Consider the following 23467-nt stretch of genomic DNA (forward strand, 5'->3'; position numbering starts at 1 on the left):
CAAGTTGTTGGTGCTGGCAACAAATACAACAGTGAACACTATGAATGCGGAAACCGAAAACACCAGCATTACAGACACAACTGCGGAGCATCATGGAGGTAGCCGGAGCAAGTACACAGGTCACCCAATGAGCAAATAGAAGTGTGCGTGAGTTGCAGTGTACTGAGGATGGGGCACTAGAGCGGAGCGCGCTCGTGCAGAAAATGTCTAGGAGTGGGTCCCTTCGGGACATTCCTGATGCAGCTGCAGTGTGGGGTGTTACACCTGCATCATCTTCCTCATCATCGTCCCAGGTCTCCCATACTGCCTGAGGTGACATTGCTGCGTGAGCTCTCCACAGCACATAACCAAAACAGAAATTGACGATGATTCGTGGTGCACTGAGTTAGTGGCACCTGGAGTGCTGAGCAGGGATCAGGCAGATGATGACATCCACGACAGGTGTGAGCAACTCTGTCAGTCTGCCAGTACGACCATTTCAACACTGGCAGATGGCGTTTGGAGGTGGTCCTGGCGGTGGTGGCATGTGCCTCCTGCAGTGATGCGACGTCCGGGCCGGTCAGGACTCGATTTGATGTGTGCGACTTAGTGGACCGCAGTTGAGGCCGGAAGCAGCGGACAGCACAGGGCCGCAAACACATGGCGTTGATGACCCAAGGCCATCGTCTCAGAGGCCATCCAATGTTTCAGAAGAGAGGGTCCATGACTTGAGCTGCACAGAGTTAGTGCCCTCGGATGCACAGCGGCCAGCACAGGCACCCCACCACAGGACGGTGCCTTGCGGTGCACTGAGGCAGGACCATGCTGACTGAACAGATCCTCGTCGATGTCCATGGGGAATGTGGCGGAGGGCTGTGGGGGACAGTAGAGGGTGTCCACCATGGTATGATGCAGAGGGCAGAAGCCGTCCGTAAGCAGCAAATGGAGGAGTGGAATGCTGTAGCCTTGTTTTCACCACCATTTAGGTATCAGCTACATGAGGATAATGACAACCTCCAGCCCATAGACTCAGCTGCCACCAAAGTTCAAATAGAGAGTGTCCATGAATGACGATGAACAGACTTAGTGACACCGGGGCTGAGAGGGGATGCAGTCTGCGATGATGCCGGTACAATGTTATGAACTTGGCCATTGCTAAATCAAGACTCAGTTCCAACTGTGTGACCCACTCGACCGTAGTGTAGGCCGGAGGCAGCGCTCAGCAGTGGCCCACAGCCAAGTGTTGTTGGCTCCGATGCACTGAGTTAGTGACATCAGGGCAGTTGTCAGTAGTGTTCGATCACCTCTGTAATGATGATCCTTTTCCCCTCTTGACTGCAACGCATCATCCTCTTACACCTCACCTTGCATGCAATGATATGTACTCTGCCATTCAAAAATTGATGCTCAGTTCAAATTGTGTAACCTACTCGAGCGCAGCGTAGGCCAAGGGCAGTAGTCTGCGTGGGCCCACAGACACGTGTGGTTGTAATGCTGTGCACATACTTGGTGGTACCACATCGAAGGGAGTATAGTGACATAAAATCTACTATAAATAATGTTCCCCGCATAGTGTAATCAAGACTCCAAATGTGTGGCCTTCTAGTCCGCAGTGTATGCTGGTAGAATATGTCAATCAGAAATGAGCACTGCAGGCCTTGCTCGCGGAGGCCGTGATGGTCATGGCAGGTTACCAGATTTGCGTGCCTCGGGCTTGGAGCTTGCACCGGCACGTGGTGGGCCCTCTTCGACACACGCCGGTGTCGGCAGGTGAGCAGTGAGGCCTGGGTGCGCTGGGGCAGGCAAGTTGGGTTTGGGAACCAGCAGCCTGGGGTGCAGCAGGAGCACAGGATTGCAGGCAACACTGCTCACGGTGATGGCGTCGGGGCCGCGGCGGGCTGCGGGGCGCCACCCTGGCAGAGACATTGGGCATTCCGGAAGAGGACCACGGCCAGAGCTACGTGCTTTTTATTCACACCCCTACGCTGGCCTGGCGTACTCCGGGCCAGCGCAATCCGCTCACGCTTACGGGGGGGACGTAAAAAGCTATGTTTCCGTGATCTTCCCCAGTGGCTGGGGTGACATGATTGCATCCACTGTCCACTACACTCCATACACCAGCGCTGTACGTCGACATGGATAGGTGTGTGGTCTGCATACTGCAGTCTGGCCAGCACATCCACGCCACACTTGGCATTGTGTACCTTCTCATTCATTGGTCACTTGCCTCCTTCGCACATGCCTTGTTCCCACCTCTCCCACATTCAGCTGTTGTATGGCTGAGGTGCCATGCCGTTGATGGCTTCTGTGCATGGCTGGCCCAGGTTCCCACATTAAGTTGTGCTGTTGTGTCTGGTAGGTGGGCTTGTTGTTTGTCATGTTGTATGTGAGTTAGTAACGTGTGCATTCCCAGTGGTGTGTGTTGTGTTCATTTGGTACTTGCCAACGAGCAGTGCATTTCCTTAGGTGCCATCCTGGTAGCGCTGGTTGCTGATGGACTGTCGGGAGATGTAGGAACCATGCACACTGTCTGGGTGGTTGTCATTGACGTTGGTGGAGATTTCCCGTGGGACCGCCATTGCCTGCACATTGATAGAATGCATGTGCTTTCTGTTGCGGTAATTGTGTGCAGTGTTGCCAGGGGGCTCCAGTAGGACATGTGTGCAGTCAATGCCCCCAAAACATGCAGGAAGCCAACTAAGGCACAGAAGCCTTGCTTGGTCTCCGGCTGTGCCTGCGCAGTGTGGGGGAAGTATATGTAATGGGGTACCAAGCTGATGATGTCATCCCCGACCGTTGTGAAGAACTTGGATTGAGTTGACTGTGAGACTCCTCCGACTCTGGCAGTTGTTAATTGGTAGGAACCAGAGGCCAACAAGTGCAGCACGGCCAGCAGCTTTGTCTGAGCTGGGATGATGGTTGTCCACTGTGTTGGTACTGTCAGCTTGTGGGCAATGACGTTCAGGATGCGGAGGATGGTTGTCCTTTTGGGCCTGTGGTGGGCAATGACATTCATTGGTGTTGGGTCTGTGAGGTTGGAGAGTTTTTGAAGGTCTACTGTCTTTGTCTGCGCTGCCTCAGTGTTAGTCCGGGGCGGGGGCGGTGAGGGTCCGGGTGGGTGGGGTGTGGTCCTAGGGTGGTGGCGGTGGGTGTTGTTGCCCTCTTGGGTCTCCGGGCTGCATGATCAGTGGCTCCATGGCATCTGTTGCCCTTCAGGTGTAGCTCTGGGCTGGGCTCCCTTTTGTGGTGCAGGCTGTCATCCGACTTTACACCAGGTCAGAGCAGGCGTTACTTTCCTGCTGCTAACGCACCTTATTGCATGTTTTGTGATCTTATCGCCGATCTGGCTGGTTGTTGAGAATGTTGCAGAGTGGTGGTGTTGCAGCTTTTTGCACCACAACGCCTACTCTGCATCTCATTAGCGATAGTTGCCGGGTTCATCTGTGGGTTTATCTGTGGACATGTTTTTTGCTTCTGCTATCGCATGTAAACTGGTGATATGGGCTGTTATCAACAGCTTGTGAATGGGGCGTTAGTTTTATCACAACTTTGGCTGCGATAAAGTGCCAATAACGCGGAGATAGTTCCGTGAGAATATGCCCCAAAGTTTTAGACTGCATACCCTAAACACAGTATCCACTTGAGAGAGACAGGTTTAGAAGAGCTTCACTATCATAGCTTAAAATTTATTAACATTATTGATGTCACCACATTTTAGCTAACACTGTGGTCTTTCTTACTATGTTTATTGAATCATTCTAAAATCTGTTTTGTAGATGTATAAGAACGCAATTAAACAGTTGATAAAGTATAATTCCTTTGTACCATTCTCCCTGTATGGTAGGAACATTTTCAAATCAACATAGGGACTGCATTCAGGTGAGTTTTCTTTCTGTATAGATTGATGTGTTTGATTCTGCATCAAAAAGGCCAACGGCTGCTAAATATATCTGGACGCCTTAACTTCACGCTTTCACCCCCTCCAGCAACGAACGCCTTAGAGGTCACTGGCACTGCTTGTGCCCCTTCCCAGTGTGAGCCCTCTAGGGTTCATTCTAATCAGGCACCACCACCTAGATGGTGCACAGTGAGTGAGTTCCTGGATCAATGGTATGTTGCGGGTAAACAGACAAAACATTTCCCTCAGTCGCAATGGACCACATCTGATGAAATGGGAGAGGACCCACTGTAGACTTTGAGGGTTCAACATATACACAAGCCAATCAGTATTACTAAATAGGATCCATACACACCTGCAGCACATTCTGTGCTATGGAAGTGCCTCAGGGGTGTGAAAGGAATGTGGGTGTGGAACCGACAGATTGTTTTTAATAGTATTTGCATATCACACAGTACAAGTATAATATGCCTGACGTGAGAGATGTCTCAGCACCCGTGCTGTGAACTGATCAGATATTCTATACCAATCTACAAAGAAGATTTGCATAAAGGGTCTTCCAAAATACAAACCTGTCAAACAGAAGGTACTAGCACACATTTGAAGAGCAAGCAATTACCAGAGTGGTCACAAAGCTCATATAACGTATTAAAATGTATTTTCCTCCCAATCTGGTAATGCAGAGTGAGGCTAAGTCAAATGAAACATGCACAAATGTTTGTGACAGTCATTTGATGAATCCCATGTATCACCATAAGAAGCTTCTCCTCCAGAGTCTTAGCATCTCATGGTACTCTGGTAACACAGTTGTTTCTTCCATTGTGCATGTCTTCCACCGGATTAAATCTAATTCATCCACATGGCCCTATCCTCACCAAGCAAGAAGGCAGGATTTAGAAGAGAAACAAATAAGATTAAAGGATAGAGAGTGCTGCAGGGATTCTGCACACACACAGAACTATGTGCAGGAAAACAGGATCTCGTGTGTAGGGGCTAAGCCTTCCTACCGCCTCAGTACCCAAAATCCCAGAACCGACTAGATATAGTGTCTTATTCGTTCTCCTACATAATCACGAAGCTACAAATGATTAGACAACCCAGAACACAACACTCCCGACTCTCTCTCAGAATCGCGGTAACAAGAAGTACGCTTTTGCTCACTCACTCGTACTTGTCCACAATAAGAATAAACAGAGTCACTGTTATAGTTCAACATGTTTATTTTAAATATAGAGCTCTATAATGCAGTATACAAGCAACTACCAGCAGCAAAACGCATAAATCTAAAACAGCATTATAGCAAGTCCCTAGACTATGAAAGGGGATGTCATCGTATACAGACAGAAGATAAAGGACTATAAGGCCTACCCACCCTCCGCTTGGAAAGAAGTTTTTTATGAAAAAGAAGATCTCTGAGCTTTGTCAGCAGACCCCATACCTTAGTACCTAGATTGCAGTTTTTCCATCATAGGAACAGCAAAGCTCTTCTCCCTGGAAAGGTCCCTCTCCAAGTGTGTGTTAAACCAACATGCAACCTCATAATAATAAAGCACGGGTTTCCAGCAGCTGCAGCTGTGTAGCATGTTTGCGTCTAAGTGCTAGGGACTGACCAGAACAGAATAACAAGGGGCATTGTTTATCGTCCTTGCACTCCGTTTTCAGACTAAACTCCAGGAACAGACAGAGAACGCAGAAAGCAGACAGTTCTCATGTGAAAGGCAACGAGTCTTGCATAATAAAGTCATGTAGTAACATGCGCAAAAGCAGCATCATAGCAGCAGAGCTCATGCTAACATAACCATGTCAACAAATTCCCCAACGGCCGTATGACAAGAAGAGGTAGAAGAGGGGCTACGAATGGGAGACAGAGATCACAGTTGTAGAGATGAGAAATAACATTTGTATTGTATAAGGAAACTTCCATGCGTCTTCCATGTATGTGCACACATCCAGATATTATTTCCTATGTGAACAGTTATCATGTTGTAAAACGTGCATGTTTCAAAAACGAAAATGAATCATTGCGAGTAGTGGAACTTTGCTTTTAAAATTACTTTCGTCACTGCGACTAAAGAGTGAGTACGTTGTATGTAGGTTTATCTGCTTTATTTTCAGCATGGCAAAGGACGATCTTTGCAGTTATAACTCATCATTGCTTTTTCAATCATTTAGGAAACATGAACACAAAAGAGGCCTGCTACAAAGACTTGCGGGTTCAAGTGAATACATCTTTATGCAATCTGAAAACAAGACCAGTCACCGGCCTCGTCCCATGCAATCTGCAGGCCTGTCCTCCCAGGTAAGAAGACATCATGTTACAAATGTCCTAACTTCGCTCTCATAATGAGTACGTTTTCATTTAAACTGGCAAAAAAATATTATTAAGGCAACAGTGTTGTGTTTTATCCTTTTATTTCTGTTTTACCACAATAAACTACACTGTAGTAATTGAGTCGTTTCTGGATTCTATGCTCGATGTGATCATTACTCAGCTCATAATGACTCACTAACATTAATTGATTGTATTGGTTTCAGAACAATGAAAGGCCTCTTTGGACCCTGACATAATTAAAACCTGATGCAATATGCATTAGTATTTGGAGGGTAATGAAAGTGATGGGGGGGGGTAAATTTGAATTAATCTCAGCGATTGGTAACCACTCTCGGACGCATACATCTCCCCTGTGCCATCCCAGTCCAGACTAAACCATATTAAAAACAGGCAGTGCAAACTGCACAGAAGCAACCCCAGATTGGTTTATGACTTGTGTGCCTCATTAATGAAGGCAGGACTCTTATGGCACAGCGAGCTTGTGACCCAAGTCTCGACATTCACCTCCTGCCTGGTCAGCATCTCTTATCTAAAAAGTTGTTGGTGGAATTTTTGAATTAATCACAGCCCCTAATAGTCATTACGGGCTGCATTGCAGTCCATCACCCATTGTCTCATGCATTATTTTACAAAAAAGGACCCATAGATCCAAAACATTCTTGGCCATGTGCTAAAAGTTTGGGCTAGACTTTTAACTCTGAAGCTGGATCATGGCTGAATGATATATAGCTGGACCCTAGCTGTAGTGGTACAGAGCAAAAAAAAGAAAGTGTTGTAATGTAGCCCGGGATAATTAACCATGGTTGACGTGAGTTCTATTATTCTCCACAACCGAAGGCAATAGCAAAATGTATTCTGCACAAGACTATGTGTAGTTTAGAAACACATTTTAGATAGAATTAGAAAATTATACTAACATTAAATTTTTCATCTGCTAGTGAGCAACAATTCCTATATGTTTGACAATGACTTCATTTTAGATTAAACTGGTGTTCTGCCTTTTACACAGATTCAGAATCAAATGATTTGCAAACCTCCAAGTAAATGTTATATGTCATGGTATAGCAAGTTTTTGGAGTGATGTCTTTGATAGACTAAACTTAATACAGAAACCAAGAAAAATGCTGTATTTTTATCATTAAACAAGATTCATCTGGAAGTACTCTACTCATTCCCAAAAACATAGTCTTCAAATATAACATGTACAAATTAAGGAATATACCTAAACTAGAAGTTTGGTTGATGTAAATGCAGACTTTCTTCATTTGAGACAATTAAACTAAAAAGGTGACATGTTCTGTCTTCTTGCTGTCATGGAAAGTTCCTTGATATACAGGTTGAGTTTATTATAAATGAACATAGACTATTCACTTTCCTCTCCCTTCCTCTGTCCCTATTGGTTTCCTAAATGTTTTCTGTTATTAGTACTGGAAAAATATATACTAATAGTGTATGAGATAACCATGCCTTTATTATGATCCGATACAAATGCACAGTGTCAAAATAAAAAGTTACCAACAAAAGATTTCTGAACTGTGACATGTAGGCTCAAAAAAACTTTTTACTCAACTGGTATATTACTTCAGCTATGTTGTAAAATGTAATCTTCTTCCCTGCCCCTTATTTGGCCTTTTCTTTTTTCAGGGCACATGACCATACCCTGTATTCCTAAATGGCTTCCATTACAGAAACCTTTCTCTTACAGCAGTCAATCAGATCTCACAGACCCATGGATCCAGCTCTGGTCCGCTGAACCAATGGGGTTAATGGGCGTAAAAGGCTCCCTCACCCAACCATAGCCCGTTTTTTTTTTTTAAATTGTTGAATTCATGAATTATTAGTAAATTCCAAATGATAAAGATAAACAAAAGCATTAACCATTTGAAGCCCACTCTGGAAAGTTTTTAAGAACTTACGTCTAAAAATAAAATGCTGAATGGATTTACACCAAACCAAACAAGCATTGAAAATACAATAGGTCTTGCCGTTGATTAAGTTAAAGCCATTTGCTTTGCTAATGGTATTGTAAAGCAAAGTAAATGGCTTTAACTTAATGAAAGGCGAGACCTATTGCATTTTTAATGCTTGTTTTCTAACTTTTAGCAATGCTGCTATACAATATGGCTAAAAGACATTGGCAAAGCCAATAGCTTTCACAGAGGTGCGACCTATTGACTTTGGCAAACCTTGGTAAATAGGGCTGATAGTCTGCCAAAGGACTGCTTCCCAACAGCTAGAGCGCACACCTTTAAAATGGCCGCTGTAGAATGGGGGCATTCTAAGAGTTAAAAATAGCGACGCGTGTCTGAGAAAGGATCACTCAGCAGTGCGTACAGGAGAGCAGGACAGAGATTGATGCCTCAAGTAATCAATGTAAAACAAACAGTAAAACCAAGCACAAATAAAAACTTGTTTAAGAATCTCTAAAATCACTGAAACCCAGTAGCCACTCCGTAAGTCACTACACACTCCACATTCAGTCATAAAGACTAAATAAAGTGCAAAATGCAGTAAAGAAGACACATTCAACTTACATTCAGATACGCTTGAGCATGCCAGCCGTTTCTAAATAGGACTGACGGTCTGCCAAAGGATTGCTTAATAACAACTAGCACATGCTTTAAAAATGCCCGCACTTGTGTAGGAGCATCAAAGCAATCAATTATGGAATGAAAAATGGGGAAACAGATTTGGTTAGGCATGGTAGGCAGGACGGGCAAGCAATTACAGAGAAAGGTAGTGGGGGTAAGGGAAACAATAACAATAACGTGCTCTGCTACAAATTTCAACAACCACTTTATCACTCCTAATCCCAGTCTCCCCAGCATCCCTTTGAGCCCCTAGAATATCAAATTCCATAGAGTAGACAGCAGCAATCCAGTACCACTTGTACCCAACACTGACTGCTCTACAGTACCAGTGTGAATTTGTAATGCCTAGACACTGTGGTACTTGCATGCGTCGCAACTGACCAGGCTCTGCAATCAGTCTGTGATGAGTCCCACATAGGTGCTAAGATAATTGCATGTGCCATACATTGATCCGGCTTGTCAATCAGTCTAGGAAGAGCGGCTCCTAAGTACTGAGGTACCTGCATGCGCCATGCATTGACCAAGCTCGACGATAAGCCTGTGAAGAGTGCATGTAGGTATTCCAATATTTGCACGTGCCACACATTGTCCTGGCTCTACAACCAGTCTGTGTGCATTCTAAGCGCTGTGGTACCTGCATGGGTCACACACTGACCTGGCTCTACAATCTGCATGTGACGAGAGCCACCTAGACACTGTGATACCTGCATGAGCCACACATTCACCTGGCTCTACCATCCGCCTGTTACGAGTGGTATCTAGGCACTGCACTACCCGCATGCGCCACACACTCACCTACCTCTACACTCAACCTGTGATGAGAGCCATCCTAGGCACTGTGGTACCTGCATGCATGCGAACAACATCATAATGGGACACCTTCAGGCCCCAAACCTGTGGCGCAGCCTTTTAAATTGCATTTGCAATGGCATTTTGTAATTTGTCACTTATTTCTCGTTTCGCTCCTTTTAAACTGTATTCATTTTCAGCTTTTGCGCTTGACACTGTTTAAATCCACATGCAAAAAAAGCCATTTCCCAAATTTCTCATGTCCATGATGGGCCATCCGAACCTCTCTTCAAGGACACGGATTGAAGCCAAATCCATAAAAAGCAGTTTATTGTAATCCAATGCATTTCAGGCCTCTAGGGCCCTTTGTCAGGGATAACTGAAAGTAAGCATTTTAATCATACATTAATTCTCAATTCTCCACTACAATTCTCATGTTTTCTAATTTGCACCTCATTTCTTTATGACTTGCACATATCAAATTCACAAAAATGTTATTAATGTTGTTTGCACTGTTCAGAATTACCCTCATTTTCCTATAGCCAAACTCAATCTTTATGCTTTAAAGTTTCTATTGTACCTTCCTCTCACAAAGTCAGTAATTCTTATGCTTTAACTCCGTGAACCACACCCCCATAACTTCTCTCTGCTTGCTAACCCAGCATGTATACATGCATGCACCAAACACTGAGCTGGCTCTACAATCAGCCAATGGCAAGTGCCCCCTAGGTACCGTGGTACCTACACGTGCCACACACTGGCCTGGCCCAAGGTTCTTTCAATAGTGCCACCATGGCACTGACATACTTGCAATGACCTATACTCAGTCTGTGAAGATTACCACCTAGGCAGTGCGGTTTCTGCACGCACCATACAATGACATGGCCCTACAACCAGTCTCTGAAAAGCAGGGTCACAACACTACTGGGGAGCTGCACGCACACACCTTAAGTAGCGAGCACACTCGGAAGCCAAGATAGCGGAACACACACACAGAGGGAAAAACAACGAACGCCTGAGGGAGAATTGGGGAAAGATAATAAAATGGAGAAAGAGCAGCTAGAGAAACATAGGCAGAAATCAAACAAAACGGACACTGGACGGGCCCAAGGTTCTGTCAATAGTGCCACCATGGCACTGACATACCTGCAATGACCAATCTGTATACTCAGTCTGTGAAGATTATCACCTAGGCAGTGCTGTTGCCGCACCCACCATACAATGACATAGCCCTACAACCAGTCTATGAAGAGCAGGGTCACAACACTACTGGGGGTGCTGCACACACACACCTTAAGTAGTGAGCACACTCGGAAACCAAGAGAGCGGAACAGACACACAGAGGGAAAAACAACGAACGCTCGAGGGAGAATTGGGGAAAGATAATAAAATGGAGAAAGAGCAGCTAGAGAAAGGTAGGCAGAAATCAGACAAAACGGACACTGGACAGGGACAAAAAAGCAACAAGCGTCCTTCTGGTGATTTGAAAGGCGGCGAAGGCAAGATTAAAGGACAGTGCCCTCATAGTGAAATCTGAAATCAAGCATGTGAAAGTGAAAGTGCGGTAGGAGCGCGCGAAAGTGAAACCTGAAATCCACAGAGAAGAGACACTGTGCGAGTGCACACCTGCTGTCCGACGCGTGCATGTCTCCTGTCCCCCTTCGCCAGAAAACCAACGGTAATAGATCTTGCCAAGGCTTTCAGCGCATGCGCTGCATCGCTAGGCGAGACCTAAAAAGGGGAACAAACTGAGTAAAGATCTATGTTTTTGTCAAGTTTGGTGTGAATCCATTGAGCGTTTGAGGAGTAGATGTGAGCACAATTTCCCATCGTAGCCTAAAATGAAAACCCTTTTTTTTACCCTCACTTTGTTTTCTGTGGGAGGAATTTCACAAAGCATGGTGTGCCAGAACTTAGCTGGATAAGTAAGGAGATTGTCAGGTTTCATACAAATCCATCAGCTAAATCAAAAGTTATAGGCAAATCAAAAATTGCTTTTCAATGGAAACACCTTCTGAACAATAGTGTCTAATGCAATTGTGTGGTGTATTGTTATAATATATTTGAGGAAAAAAACAAAGGTTAAAACAAAGTTATAGCTAGGAAATCTTTATTTATTCTTTATATACAAACCCAACTTAAACTATACAAGCTGGAGAAATTTTAAAGTTAGAGTTTTAACTTAAATTTCTAATTTACGCTCCACTAGTTAGAACTTACATTTATCATTATGCACCAACTTCAATTTACTATACATTGCGCACCTCTGTACACATTCTTACATCAATCGCCACACTACATTAACTATAACTCGCCGTTTCTCCATGAACTGGTTATATACCCTTTTGTATTATATGACTTACTAGCTTACCCGTCGCGCGTTGCTGCAATCTCAGAAGAAAGGAAATTCAAGGAAACTTGTTATGATAACATTCAATTTACATTGTGCCATTTTTATTGAAACTTATTCTATTTTAATATGGAAAACATTTCAAAGTGTCGTTTTAATTCTATTTCTTTATTCGAGTGCTTGTGGATACACAATATTTTTTTATTTATTCGAGTGCTTGTGGATACACGATATTTTTTTTTTCGTCTGGTGCGTACACGAATAAATCAGAAGGTTTTCCGACGCGTGAGCTAGCCATATACAGTTGTCCATGTGAGAAGTACGGATTCTCCAAATCTAGTCCACACACTTGCAGCGATTGTCCTTGTGCTGTGTTGATGGCCATTGCAAAAGCGCGTCGCACCGGAAACTGTAAACGTTTATCAGTATTCGAAAGATTATGAGGGCCCTGTGGGGCCGATATTTTAAAAAACTGTATGCCAGAAGCCTTCGCGGGAGTGTACTCAACAACTTCCCAAAGTTTCATGGCGATCGGATGAATGGTGTAGTAATGCATAAAGGACAAACAGACAGACAGACATACATTCGTTTTTATATAGATAGATAGATAGCATGTGAAATTGTAGCAGTCATAATAAGACTTATGACATCTGAAATGACGTCTTTTCTCCAAATACACTGCATGGTAGAGTGGCAAGTTATAAAAAGTGTGGCGACTGAGTCGGGAAGAATGTGTATGGAGATGTGTGGTAATATGTAGCAGAAAAATAACCTAATATTTACCTATTTCTGAAGGCGCAAGGCAAAACACAGCCAAAAAAGCTGAAAACAACATGGCTGCATTTAACTTTTGTACAGGTAGTCATTAGCCAATCACATAATGACTTGCCATCACTGTTCCGCGGTACTTATACAAAATACCATGAAATTCAGTGACGTTTCGTGAAAGTACAGCAACAACAGATATAACTAAGTTAAAATGTCTTATAACTTAAAAAATACTTACCCTTCTGACCCATAGTACCCAAAAGGATCCTCTGTGCACCATAATGTGTAATCCTGCTTAATTTCTTTGGAATTTGTCGAGCTGTTTTTGCGCTACGTCTGAGTCCAAAGTCTATGGGAAATGCATTGATGCCCAATCGCGTTTTGGGAACCCCTTTTTTCTTTGCAGCCCCTTCATTACTCTCCCTGAACTTTTGCATACTCCACCAATGTAGAAAGTGGAATAGTTCTGCAAAAGTTGGTAGAGATATGTCAAAAAAGGCGCAAAGTTATTAGTGACGAAGTTCCAAGGATTGAATTCCTATACTTGGGAATCCTAACTAAAACGATAATATATATGGCTCCTTTTATGGAGCACCTAATAACTCCACTGACATTCTGATTTTGCTCACCTCAAATGTCTGTTCTAGCAGAATTTTTAGCATAGGATTAGCACAGTGCCATCCACATCGAGCTAGAAAATGACAAAGCCTTTTGCCATTTTTACAGCAAAACCTTTAAGCATAGGACTAGCTAGTGTCATCGATGCCAAGGTGGAAAATGACAAAAGCCTTTTACCACTCCAGGGACAGTATTGCAGCTTTGGATTGGTAAAATACCATCCAAGCGACCAGTTACAATATCCCCCACTTAACAAATCACCTTGAAGCTTTTCAGGAAGAAGCTGAAGTGGATGATCGGAGAGATTTGAGAAGATTTGTTATTAGCAAACCACACAATTAATTTCCAATGGAAACCTGGTCCTAACTATAACTACACTGTGGCGCGACTGCCACTGTGCAATATATTTTGGAGAGTGTCTGTGTGTGTATTCAAGTATATATAGATGTTTTTTTAATTGATTGTTTTGGTTACAGGAGAATGGCAATAAAACCTATCAGGCCCTCAATCCGTTTTAAGAAATACAAGCTAGGATTATCGCAGCACAAATCTTCTACCTTCAGGGTTTGTCAAACACAAAAACTGTTGCCTAGTTAGGTAAGCTTTACGATTTCTCGTAACAAAATACCTGTCCATGGACTTTAACACAGTGTAATAATCATCGAGCCTTAAGACCTCAACACAATTCTTAATAAATATGTCAGGCACATGCCATTGTCTTAAATTCTTATGATAAACAGATTAGACTATTGTATCCAGAATACCATTTCATTTTCTAATGAACCAATTAGGCCTATTGCCTTTAAAATTGTCTTATCACCATAAATAATCACCTGATGCCTATTAACCATACGTTTTTCAAAAAGCATCTATCAGGCAGACAGTTGTAAAATCATAAATATGTACAGCATTACAATTGGCAAACAAATATAAACCCTCCTATTGGTGATCTTAAAGATTATAACTGCCAATCATCTATCCCTGGGTTTTTCCAGAAGGATAACCAACACCAAAACCCTTGCCTACTGCAGTAATCTTTGAGACTCTATGTAAGAAAAGGCCTGTCTGAAGGCTTTAGCACAATGTAATAACAATCCAACATTAAAGGCCTGCTCCCTTTTAAACATTCTTTTTGCAATCACTAAACCAGGCCTACAGTATTTATCATAACTTTTCATATTGAAAAGGTCTGTCCTTTTGCAGCACAGGCAACTTTTCCCATTGAACCAGTCAGGCCGATGGCCTTTAAAAATATGCAGTGCCTGTTTAACTGGGTCAAACAAAGATTATCACAGTGCAATTCTACTATACCACTTTGTCAGAGAGGGTGTCCAGCACCTACACCCTTGATAAGTCCATGAGTCTGAGAGTAAACAAAGTTTAGTAAGTTCAGTTGACTGCATTCCTGTTACTGTCTTCGTGAACCTTGAAGCCAGGGGTAGCAGGACAGTGCCAGTGCCAGTGGTAGGAAAGAGCAAGGCTGTGGTAAATGCTGCTCCTCTGGTGCCTCTAAATTGTTTTTCATAGAAAGAATGAGAGACATCTAGAAGCATATTGTTTCTATGCAATACACAGTAGGTAAAGAGGCAGTGACAACGGGCCTGGTGTACAAACACCCACTTTCAAACCAGAATGAGCAATATGCACACTATTACATTGAAAATGGGTATGTAATTTGCAGTTTAACTTATGTACTAATAAGTAATATCACAAAGTGTCAACTTGCAGGGTTGCAAACGACCCGTCTAATGAATATTAATTAGGCAATTCACAGTTTGTGACCACATGTGAATGGCTACGAATGCAGATATGGAGGTCTGTAAGGGACAGCAGACCTTTGCCCCTGCATTTGCTTTCCCAAATGGGAAACTTTTTTCAGGGGAGCAGTCAGTGGTCCTCTGGCATGAAATGCGTCCCAGAGGGGAGGCTTTCTCAAGAAGACGGGTTCTCATTTTTTAATCTGTTACCACCCCGACTTGGGGGAATCAGCAACTGATCTAAGGGTTTCAACCAGAATTGCGGCCACAAACCTCGGATACAAACATTTGTGACTGGTAAATTTGGAGGGGATACCTTTTAAAGCCCCCTCCTGTTTGTGATTTAAAATTACAGAAGCCGTTTTACAAGTCCCAAAGACTTTTCCGACTCATCAAAGGACTTTTATAGTAAAAACCAATTTTATAGTCACAAATTCATTGATTTTGCAAATTGATGGTTTGCACCACCAAGGGGCTTTGCACATCTGGCCTAAGAATTGGTTGTCAAAACTGAAAACTTTCTCACCAACACTTAAATACTTATCACAGAGAGAGAATAAATGAGCTACACTGCACACCAGCCTTTGCAGATCTTGTTGTGACAGACAGGGTAGTGTGAAGTGAGACAAAACCCCTTCTAGTGTTCATGCTACCTGTGTCCAAGAGAGAACAAAGTGGAGCATTAAGGAAATTCCCTTCAGAGTTCTGTCATAAATCTGTACCCATTTGGAAGGGAAATGGATAAGTAAAAGAATGCCATTCAGATCAAACCAAGGACCAGCTTTAAGTGGGCAGGGAGGAATTGAGTCACATACTGTGAACCATCCATATGTTTATTACCCACTAGCTACCTTTGGACTTGTTTACCTTATATAAGACCAAAGTCTTCTTCAAACCAGGATAGGCAAATGAATGACTATAGGACAGCTCGGGGAGCTAAGTACCTATTATTTACAATGCTTGTGAATGGCAGAAATGTGATATGAAACACTATATAAAAACAAGTTACTATCATCTACAGCTCTCTACGCATCTGTACCCTTGCTGGGTGTAGAAGAGGGCAAGTTATACAAGTTATAGAAAGCCAACTAAGACCTCAATTATGGGCCTGTTTAACATGAGAGAAAAAACAAGTTATCTATTGAAAGCCGATCAGGGTTCCATCAGGACCTAGTGTGATTGTAAGGAAGAAGGGCCTCATTTGGAAAGCCACTTCACATAAATCTGAGGCATGGCCCTTGTCCAACACTAAAAAGGAAGGAGTAAGTTACAGAGAGTTGTTAATAATGCCTTGATGAACCTATTTCTGATTAAAAGAAAGAATGCTCTGTGACCATGGTATTTTTCGAGGATGCAGTGGTAGTGTGTTAAAGGGTATGGACTGTGAGGCTTTGGGGGAGGAACTTCTTAGAAAGTATAGAAACACTGTACCACAATGACAGCTCTCTGTAGCTTGCATTAGGATAACTTCGAGCACAATAGTTGCTTTCTACAGCTTTCCCTTTGACAAACTGAAGCACAGGGGATGAGCTCTGTAACTTGCACTGTAACAAAATCGAACACTATGCATGTTGTATCTTACACTGGTCAAGCTGGAGCACAATGGCCTCTCTCTGTAGCTTATAATGAGCCAAGTTGAAGCACAATGGTGGTGCTCTTTAGATTACACTGGGCCAAACTGGAGCACAATGGTTGTATTTTATAGCTTACACTGGGACAAATTGGAGCACAATAACTGCTCATTGTCCCTGTGGCTTAGATTGGGACAAATTAGAGTACAATGAATGCCCACTACAGCTTACACTGGGAGATAGTGGAGCACACATTGCCTTCTGTAGCTTTTAATGGAACAAACTGGAGCACTATGTTGTGTTATGTGTATTTGTGAAGCGCACACTCCACAGCGAGAGTATCATGGCACTGGGCAGGTGTGTATGCCCAGCCCTGCTTATGATAAGTTGGTTAATTGAAAAGCCAGGTCTTCATCTTCTTGGGCAAGACTAGAAGAAAGGAGGAGGCTCCGATGTAGAGTGGAAGGTTTTTCCATGGTTTAGGAGCGATGTAGAGAATGAGCTTCCTCTTGATCTGGTCCTTTATTTATTTATGTATTTATTTGTTGAGTTATATATATAGCGCTGGCTAGACCCATAGGTATCTGAGCGCTTTACATGAGGATCAGTGAATTACAGGTTACAAGTTACATTTGTTACAAAGCATAATCAAACATAGGATTAAAAAGCAGTGTTAAGGTAAATTTGTCAGAGGAGGGGGAGGAAGGAGACAAAACAGGGAGACGGGGAGAAACTGTGTCCAATGTCCGGCTGGGTAGGTGATGGTCAAAGGGAAGAACCAGGGCCAATCTCCTCTATAGCTGTCTGGCACCTCCGCCGGGCGTTGGCCAGGTTTCAGCAGAAAGGCCAGCCATTCCACATACCCTATATGCGGGGGATGTGTGCGAGCAGGCGTCCTGCAGAGCAGAGATGAATGGGTGGTTGGTGGAAGGAGATGCAGCTGTTCAGGTAGTTGGGGCCTGAGTTGTGTAGTACCTTGAATTGAATATGTGTGAGGAGTTTGAATTGAGAGCAATTGTGTATCTGAGTTTGTGTAGCCTATGGTGTGGTGTGAGTTCTAAGTGTGAGGTTGAGGATAAGTCTGGTGCCAAGTTGTGGATGGTTTTAGTCTTTTAGTGAGTTGCTTGGTTAGGGGGTGTTCCCATGGTCCAACTTAATGCTGATTAGGGCATGAGTGACAGTTTTTCTAGTGTTGCTTAGGGGCCATTTGAAGATCTTCCTCAGCATCTTCAGGGTATGGAATCAGGATGCAGTGATGGCATTAACTTGGTCATGTCTAGTTTCCTGTCGATTATTCTGAGGTTCCTGGCATGGGTTCTGTATGTGGTTGTGGGGCAAGTCCGCTGACCACTTATTGGAGTCCCATGACTGTGCTCTGTAGCTTACACTGGCCCAAACTGGAACACACTAATCGCACTCTGGAGCTCACAATTGGCCAAATGTAAGCACAGTGATTGCACTCTGTATCCCACACTGTGACAAATTGGAGCACAATTAATGCACTTTGCAGCTTAAACTAGCATAAAATGTAGCAAAAGGATTGCCCTCTGTAGCTTAAACTAGGCCAAATTGGCGCACATTGTTTGCACTCTGTAGTTACACTGGGACACTAAACATTGCTCTTTGAAAATAATTAAAAAGTTCAGTTAAGATATAATTAATCCTTTCTTAATTATGAATGTGTCATTATGAATCCTCCAAATGGGTAATTACTTTCAGTATGGAAAATAGATGAACGGTTCAGATTACCAGCATATTAACAGCACATCTTCAAATAATAATGTAAATTTTAAAGATACAATGGGCCCGATTCTTAAATATTTAAGAAGGGGCAAATGGGATATAGGTAATTTTTCTTTAAAAATTACCGAATCGGTAAGTTTAGGTAATTACTGAATCGGTATTTACCGATTCAGTAATTGCCATTCATTCCTATGGGCCTGGAGGCCCATAGGAATCAATGTCAATTACCGAATCGGTAAATACCGATTCGGTAATTGGGGGAAACATAGAAGGGTGGCAGGGTGTCACTTTGACACCCTGTTGCACCACTCAATTGTGTATGGGTGCACATGTTGCAGACATACATGCCCTAAGGGCATGTATGTCTGCAACATGGCACTGTTGGAAAAGCAAAAAAAATGCCTTTTCAAACTTTTTCATTATTTACCACCAACTTGTAGTTGTTGGTAAATATCGAATCCTAAAATGGGAAAATCACTCATTTGAGTGCTCCTGACATATCAGGATTCGGTAATTTACAGAATCGGTATTTAAGAATTCGGTAATTTACCGATTCCTTAAATGACCGATTCGGTAAAATACCGAATCCTTAAAAAGTGCCACCTACATCTCAAAAACCCAATACCGGTCGGTAAGGGCCAAAATTACCGAATTTCGGCCGTTACCGACCGGTATTTGGCTACCTACATCGGGCCCAATGTCTCTATATGGAAAATTGAGGTTTATTACCAAGGATGAGTTAAAACACATCACCCTTCTTATCCTACAGAAGACATAGTGGAAACCTTTTTTGTTAAGATAGGGTTCGTGAAAAAAATTAGATTAGTAACATTTAAGTTATTGCATTTTAGTGCAGTTCTTTTTTTCCCTGTTGCTACTGCTTTAAAAAACTGACAATCTACTCGCCAAACCCTAAGATGTGATTTTGATGTTCGGATATAGCCTCAACTTTCTCATGTTGATGAATGTGTGCACTTGAGTGGTACATATGTCAATGTTATTTCGTAATATTTATGAAGGGGAGACCCGACTATAAATGATAGATTTGGACATAGCATGTTTCGAGAAACTGAATTCCCCTGGCTGCTGTAGAAATTGCGATCGGCGTCGGTTTTCAGTTTTAAAAATTAGCAAATTGAAATGCTACACTGCCTCACGCTGTGTATACAGATTGATTGCATGGAAAGCAAAAAATGTTGGATTACTGTCAAAATTCAGAATCATCGCGCTAATGAAATCTCACCGGGGACTAGTTCTCTGCAGGGCGCTGAATATTTGCAGTTCCCGCAAGCCTCTGTAATATGAAGCTGATGAACACTTTTGAAGGGTCTTGTGATGGAAACAACACTCTCTCTATCCAAATTAACTGTTGAAATAAGACATTTTAAATTTCCTTATCGAAACAGGAGATGTTCTCATATTCTGTTAGACGATTCCCAACAATCGCTAGAAAAGGTTGGGGTTAAAAATGTCTGTGCAAACAGAAAGTCAGATTATTATTACAGTAAATATTTAAGCCACTTCAATAATACTTTGTGTAATGCAGCACACATCGAAAGAGGAACAAGCATTGGAAATGCAATAGGTCTCGCAGTAGGAAAGTTTGAGCTATAGGTGTTATTTATTTTTTTGTTTTTTATTTATGTGTTGTTTTTTCTAAATAGCTAAATTAATAGCTTTCTTCTTTACAAAGCCAATAGTTATAATTTTTGTAAATGTGACACCTCTAGCATTTGTAAAGCAACATGTTTTGTATTAACGGGACTTATATGTGACTTATATGTATTGATATAAAAAAAATCAATGGCTTTAAAAAACAATTAATAATTAATACGTAAATAAAATGGATTTTATTTTATATTGCCAATAGCTTAAAGTTTATTAAATATATTTAGTGAAGATGCTGTGGTTGCGCTGAGTGAGGGTGAGTGAGGGTGAGGGTGAGTGAGGGTGAGGGTGAGTGAGGGGTTGAGGGTGAGTGAGGGGTTGAGGGGTTGAGGGTGAGTGAGGGTGAGTGAGGGTGAGTGAGGGTGAGTGAGTGAGGGTGAGTGGGTGAGGGTGAGTGAGTGAGGGTGAGTGGGTGAGGGGTTGAGGGTGAGTGAGGGTGAGGGGGTGAGGGGTTGAGGGTGAGTGAGGGTGAGGGTGAGGGGTTGAGGGTGAGTGAGGGTGAGGTGTTGAGGGTGAGTGAGGGTGAGGGGTTGAGGGTGAGGTGGTGAGGGTGAGGGTGAGTGAGGGTGAGGGTGAGGGGTTGAGGGTGGGTGAGGGTGAGGGAGGGTGAGGGGTTGAGGGTGAGTGAGGGTGAGGGGTTGAGGGTGAGTGAGGGTGAGGGTGAGTGAGGCTGAGGGGTTGAGGGTGAGTGAGGGTGAGTGAGAGTGAGGCTGAGGGGTTGAGGGTGAGTGAGGGTGAGTGAGAGTGAGGGTGAGGCTGAGGGGTTGAGGGTGAGTGAGGGTGAGTGAGGGGTTGAGGGTGAGTGAGGGGTTGAGGGTGAGTGAGGGTGAGGGGTTGAGGGTGAGGGGTTGAGGGTGAGTGAGGGTGAGGGTGAGTGAGGGTGAGTGAGGGTGGGTGAGGGTGGGTGAGGGTGAGTGAGGGTGGGTGAGGGTGAGTGAGGGTGGGTGAGTGAGGGTGAGTGAGGGTGAAGGGTTGAGGGTGAGTGAGGGTGAGGGTGAGTGAGGGTGAGTGAGGGTGAGGGATTGAGGGTGAGGGGTTGAGGGTGAGTGAGGGTGAGGGTGAGTGAGGGTGAGGGTGAGGGGTTGAGGGTGAGTGAGGGTGAGGGTGAGTGAGGGTGAGGGTGAGGGGTTGAGGGTGAGGGAGTGAGGGTGAGGGGTTGAGGGTGAGTGAGGGTGAGGGGTTGAGGGTGAGTGAGGGTGTTGGCTATTGTGCGCCGGGGTTTACACTACTTCAGTTAGGGCCGCACACTGCATGTCAGAGAAGAGAGAGAAGGGGAAGGGGGAGGAGAAATGCGACACGGCGGGCAGGGGAGGGGGCTGTGTTATCTCAGCAGAGTCGAATCAACAAACGGAACAGTGCACCGCCGTTAACATTGTAGAAGTGGACATCCAGAAAAAATACAGGGATGGTTGGAAAAGGTTAATTATCTCGTAGCCCACACGCTGGAGTCAGAGCAAAGTCTTCAATGTTTATCCAGGCGTACTTGACATTAACATACCGTATGATGTTTAATATCCGCTCCCCTTTTTAAAAAAAAATTCAGCCACAAAACAGCACATGGCGCTTATGATATATCAGTGGGTTGGAAACATTACCGGCGCGCTGGAGCGCCGCTGCGGCGCGCAGCGAAGCACTTGCCCCACTAGGTTTGGGGGAGAGATTGAAGCATTGGACAAGCTGTCAAAGATGCATTTTGGGAATGCTACAAAACGCGCAATTACCCAGCAGCTCACGGCTGCCAAGAGGCACTTCCGGAACTGAGCTCTGAAATGGGTTGGGGAATGAGAGGGGGGGAGGGGAGGGAGAGAGAGTGGGATTCGAAAGACAAAAGGGGGAGAAAAGACAGGGTAAGGGAAAAGAATAGGAGGAGAGGAGGGTAGAAAGAGACGAAAAGCGAGTGAATAAAAGGGTTTTTTTGTGACAAAGAGGGAAAGTGGTAGTAAAAGGAAGGAGGGGGGAATTTAAAGGGAGCGACAGGAGAGGGAATGGAGGGGTGAAAGGCAAATGGTGTACACGGTTTAAGGAGGATGGATTTGTTGCAAACTACAGTGAGAAGTAGGGGAGCCCGCAGAAGAGTTGGATGAGAGAAGAAATATGTCAAACAGCACAAAATGAAGGAGTCCAGAGTGGAGTGGTAAAGGAGAATAGAAAGGGAGAGTGGGCAGGGGAGGGGGCGGAGCGGGGAGAGGGAACAGACGGAGCGAAGGCAGATAAGGGGAGGAGAAATGCGACACGGCGGGCAGGGGAGGGGGCGGAGCGGGGAGAGGGAACAGACGGAGGGAAGGCAGATAAGGGGAGGGGGGAGGAGAAATGCGACACGGCGGGCAGGGGAGGGGGCGGAGCGGGGAGAGGGAACAGACGGAGGGAAGGCAGATAAGGGGAGGGGGGAGGAGAAATGCGACACGGCGGGCAGGGGAGGGGGCGGAGCGGGGGCTTACGTGTGTGATTAAAAAAAGATCAGAATAAACCATGTTTGTGGGCTGGGTCTGCATGGCGATGTTGAAAGCTTAATTTGCTGTGTTTAATTTGGGGTTGAAAGCAATGTGGGAAAGAGGAGAGGAAGTGAGCAGGCAGACACAGAAGCCAAACAGTCTGTGTAGCTGCCTTTAAAAGAGTGGCGGAAATGTCAGGGGGTCTCGAGGAGCCCCTGCAGGATGAGGTAAATGTGTTTATCAAAGAGGCATTGAAAGGGTTAGCTCACCCCAGTAGGCAGTTGTCTGTCCTTGAGAGACATTTCAAAGGCATGTGCGGGCAGACCTGGACTCTGTGAGGGCTCATGGAAGGGCTGGATGTTTACACCAATGCGACGCGACCAGGCAGGGGAGGGGGTGGAGCGGGGCTGTGGGAGGAGTGCGGGAACAGACGGCGAGGGGAGGAGAGTAGGAGGAGGAGAGTAGGGGAGGCACGGCCTAGCGGCCGTGCAATCAAGAAGTGAGGGGGCGGGAGAGTAGGCAAGGCAGGCGGCTGGGGGCATGTGCACGCGCTTTTAAGCTCAATGCGCATGCGCATTGAGCTTAAAAGTCACGGGCACTGCAAGGAATCGCCACGATTCCTTGCAAGTTGGACAAAGAGTGGATAAGCCCCCATAGTCTCGCTTGCTCGATGCGCATGCGCATCGACAGGCGAGACCTAAAAAACAAAAAGTAAGGATATTTACACCTCACATGGGGAGCCTTAGCGTTTTGACGCATAAGATGTCTGCAACTTATGGTAAATTTGGGAATGTGCTAAAATCAATAGGTGTTGCAAGGGTACATCCACGCACCACCCGTAGCACGCCTCCCTGGGGCAGAGTAATGTAACAGTGATTTGGGCTGTGTTGCGTTCCTCTAGATTTATCAAGCCACTCGGGGACTGCGGCTTGCCAAATTGCATTTTAAGGCTTACGTCGCTTTTGCACCCG

General features: G+C 44.4%; 1 protein-coding gene across 2 annotated transcripts in view; it reads left to right on the top strand.

Moving 5' to 3' along the window:
• The window catches only part of ADAMTS16 (ADAM metallopeptidase with thrombospondin type 1 motif 16), a 1002496-nt gene that overhangs the window by 801772 nt on the left and 177257 nt on the right, over positions 1–23467 (top strand). For both annotated transcript variants that reach the window (XM_078687616.1, XM_078687617.1), the window contains one exon: positions 6050–6176. In XM_078687616.1, coding sequence (XP_078543742.1) covers positions 6050–6176 — 127 coding nt within the window. The remainder of the gene's footprint in view (positions 1–6049; positions 6177–23467) is intronic.

The sequence above is a fragment of the Lissotriton helveticus genome, chromosome 4_1 (assembly GCF_964261635.1).
Source record: "Lissotriton helveticus chromosome 4_1, aLisHel1.1, whole genome shotgun sequence".
Classification (NCBI taxonomy): domain Eukaryota; kingdom Metazoa; phylum Chordata; class Amphibia; order Caudata; family Salamandridae; genus Lissotriton; species Lissotriton helveticus.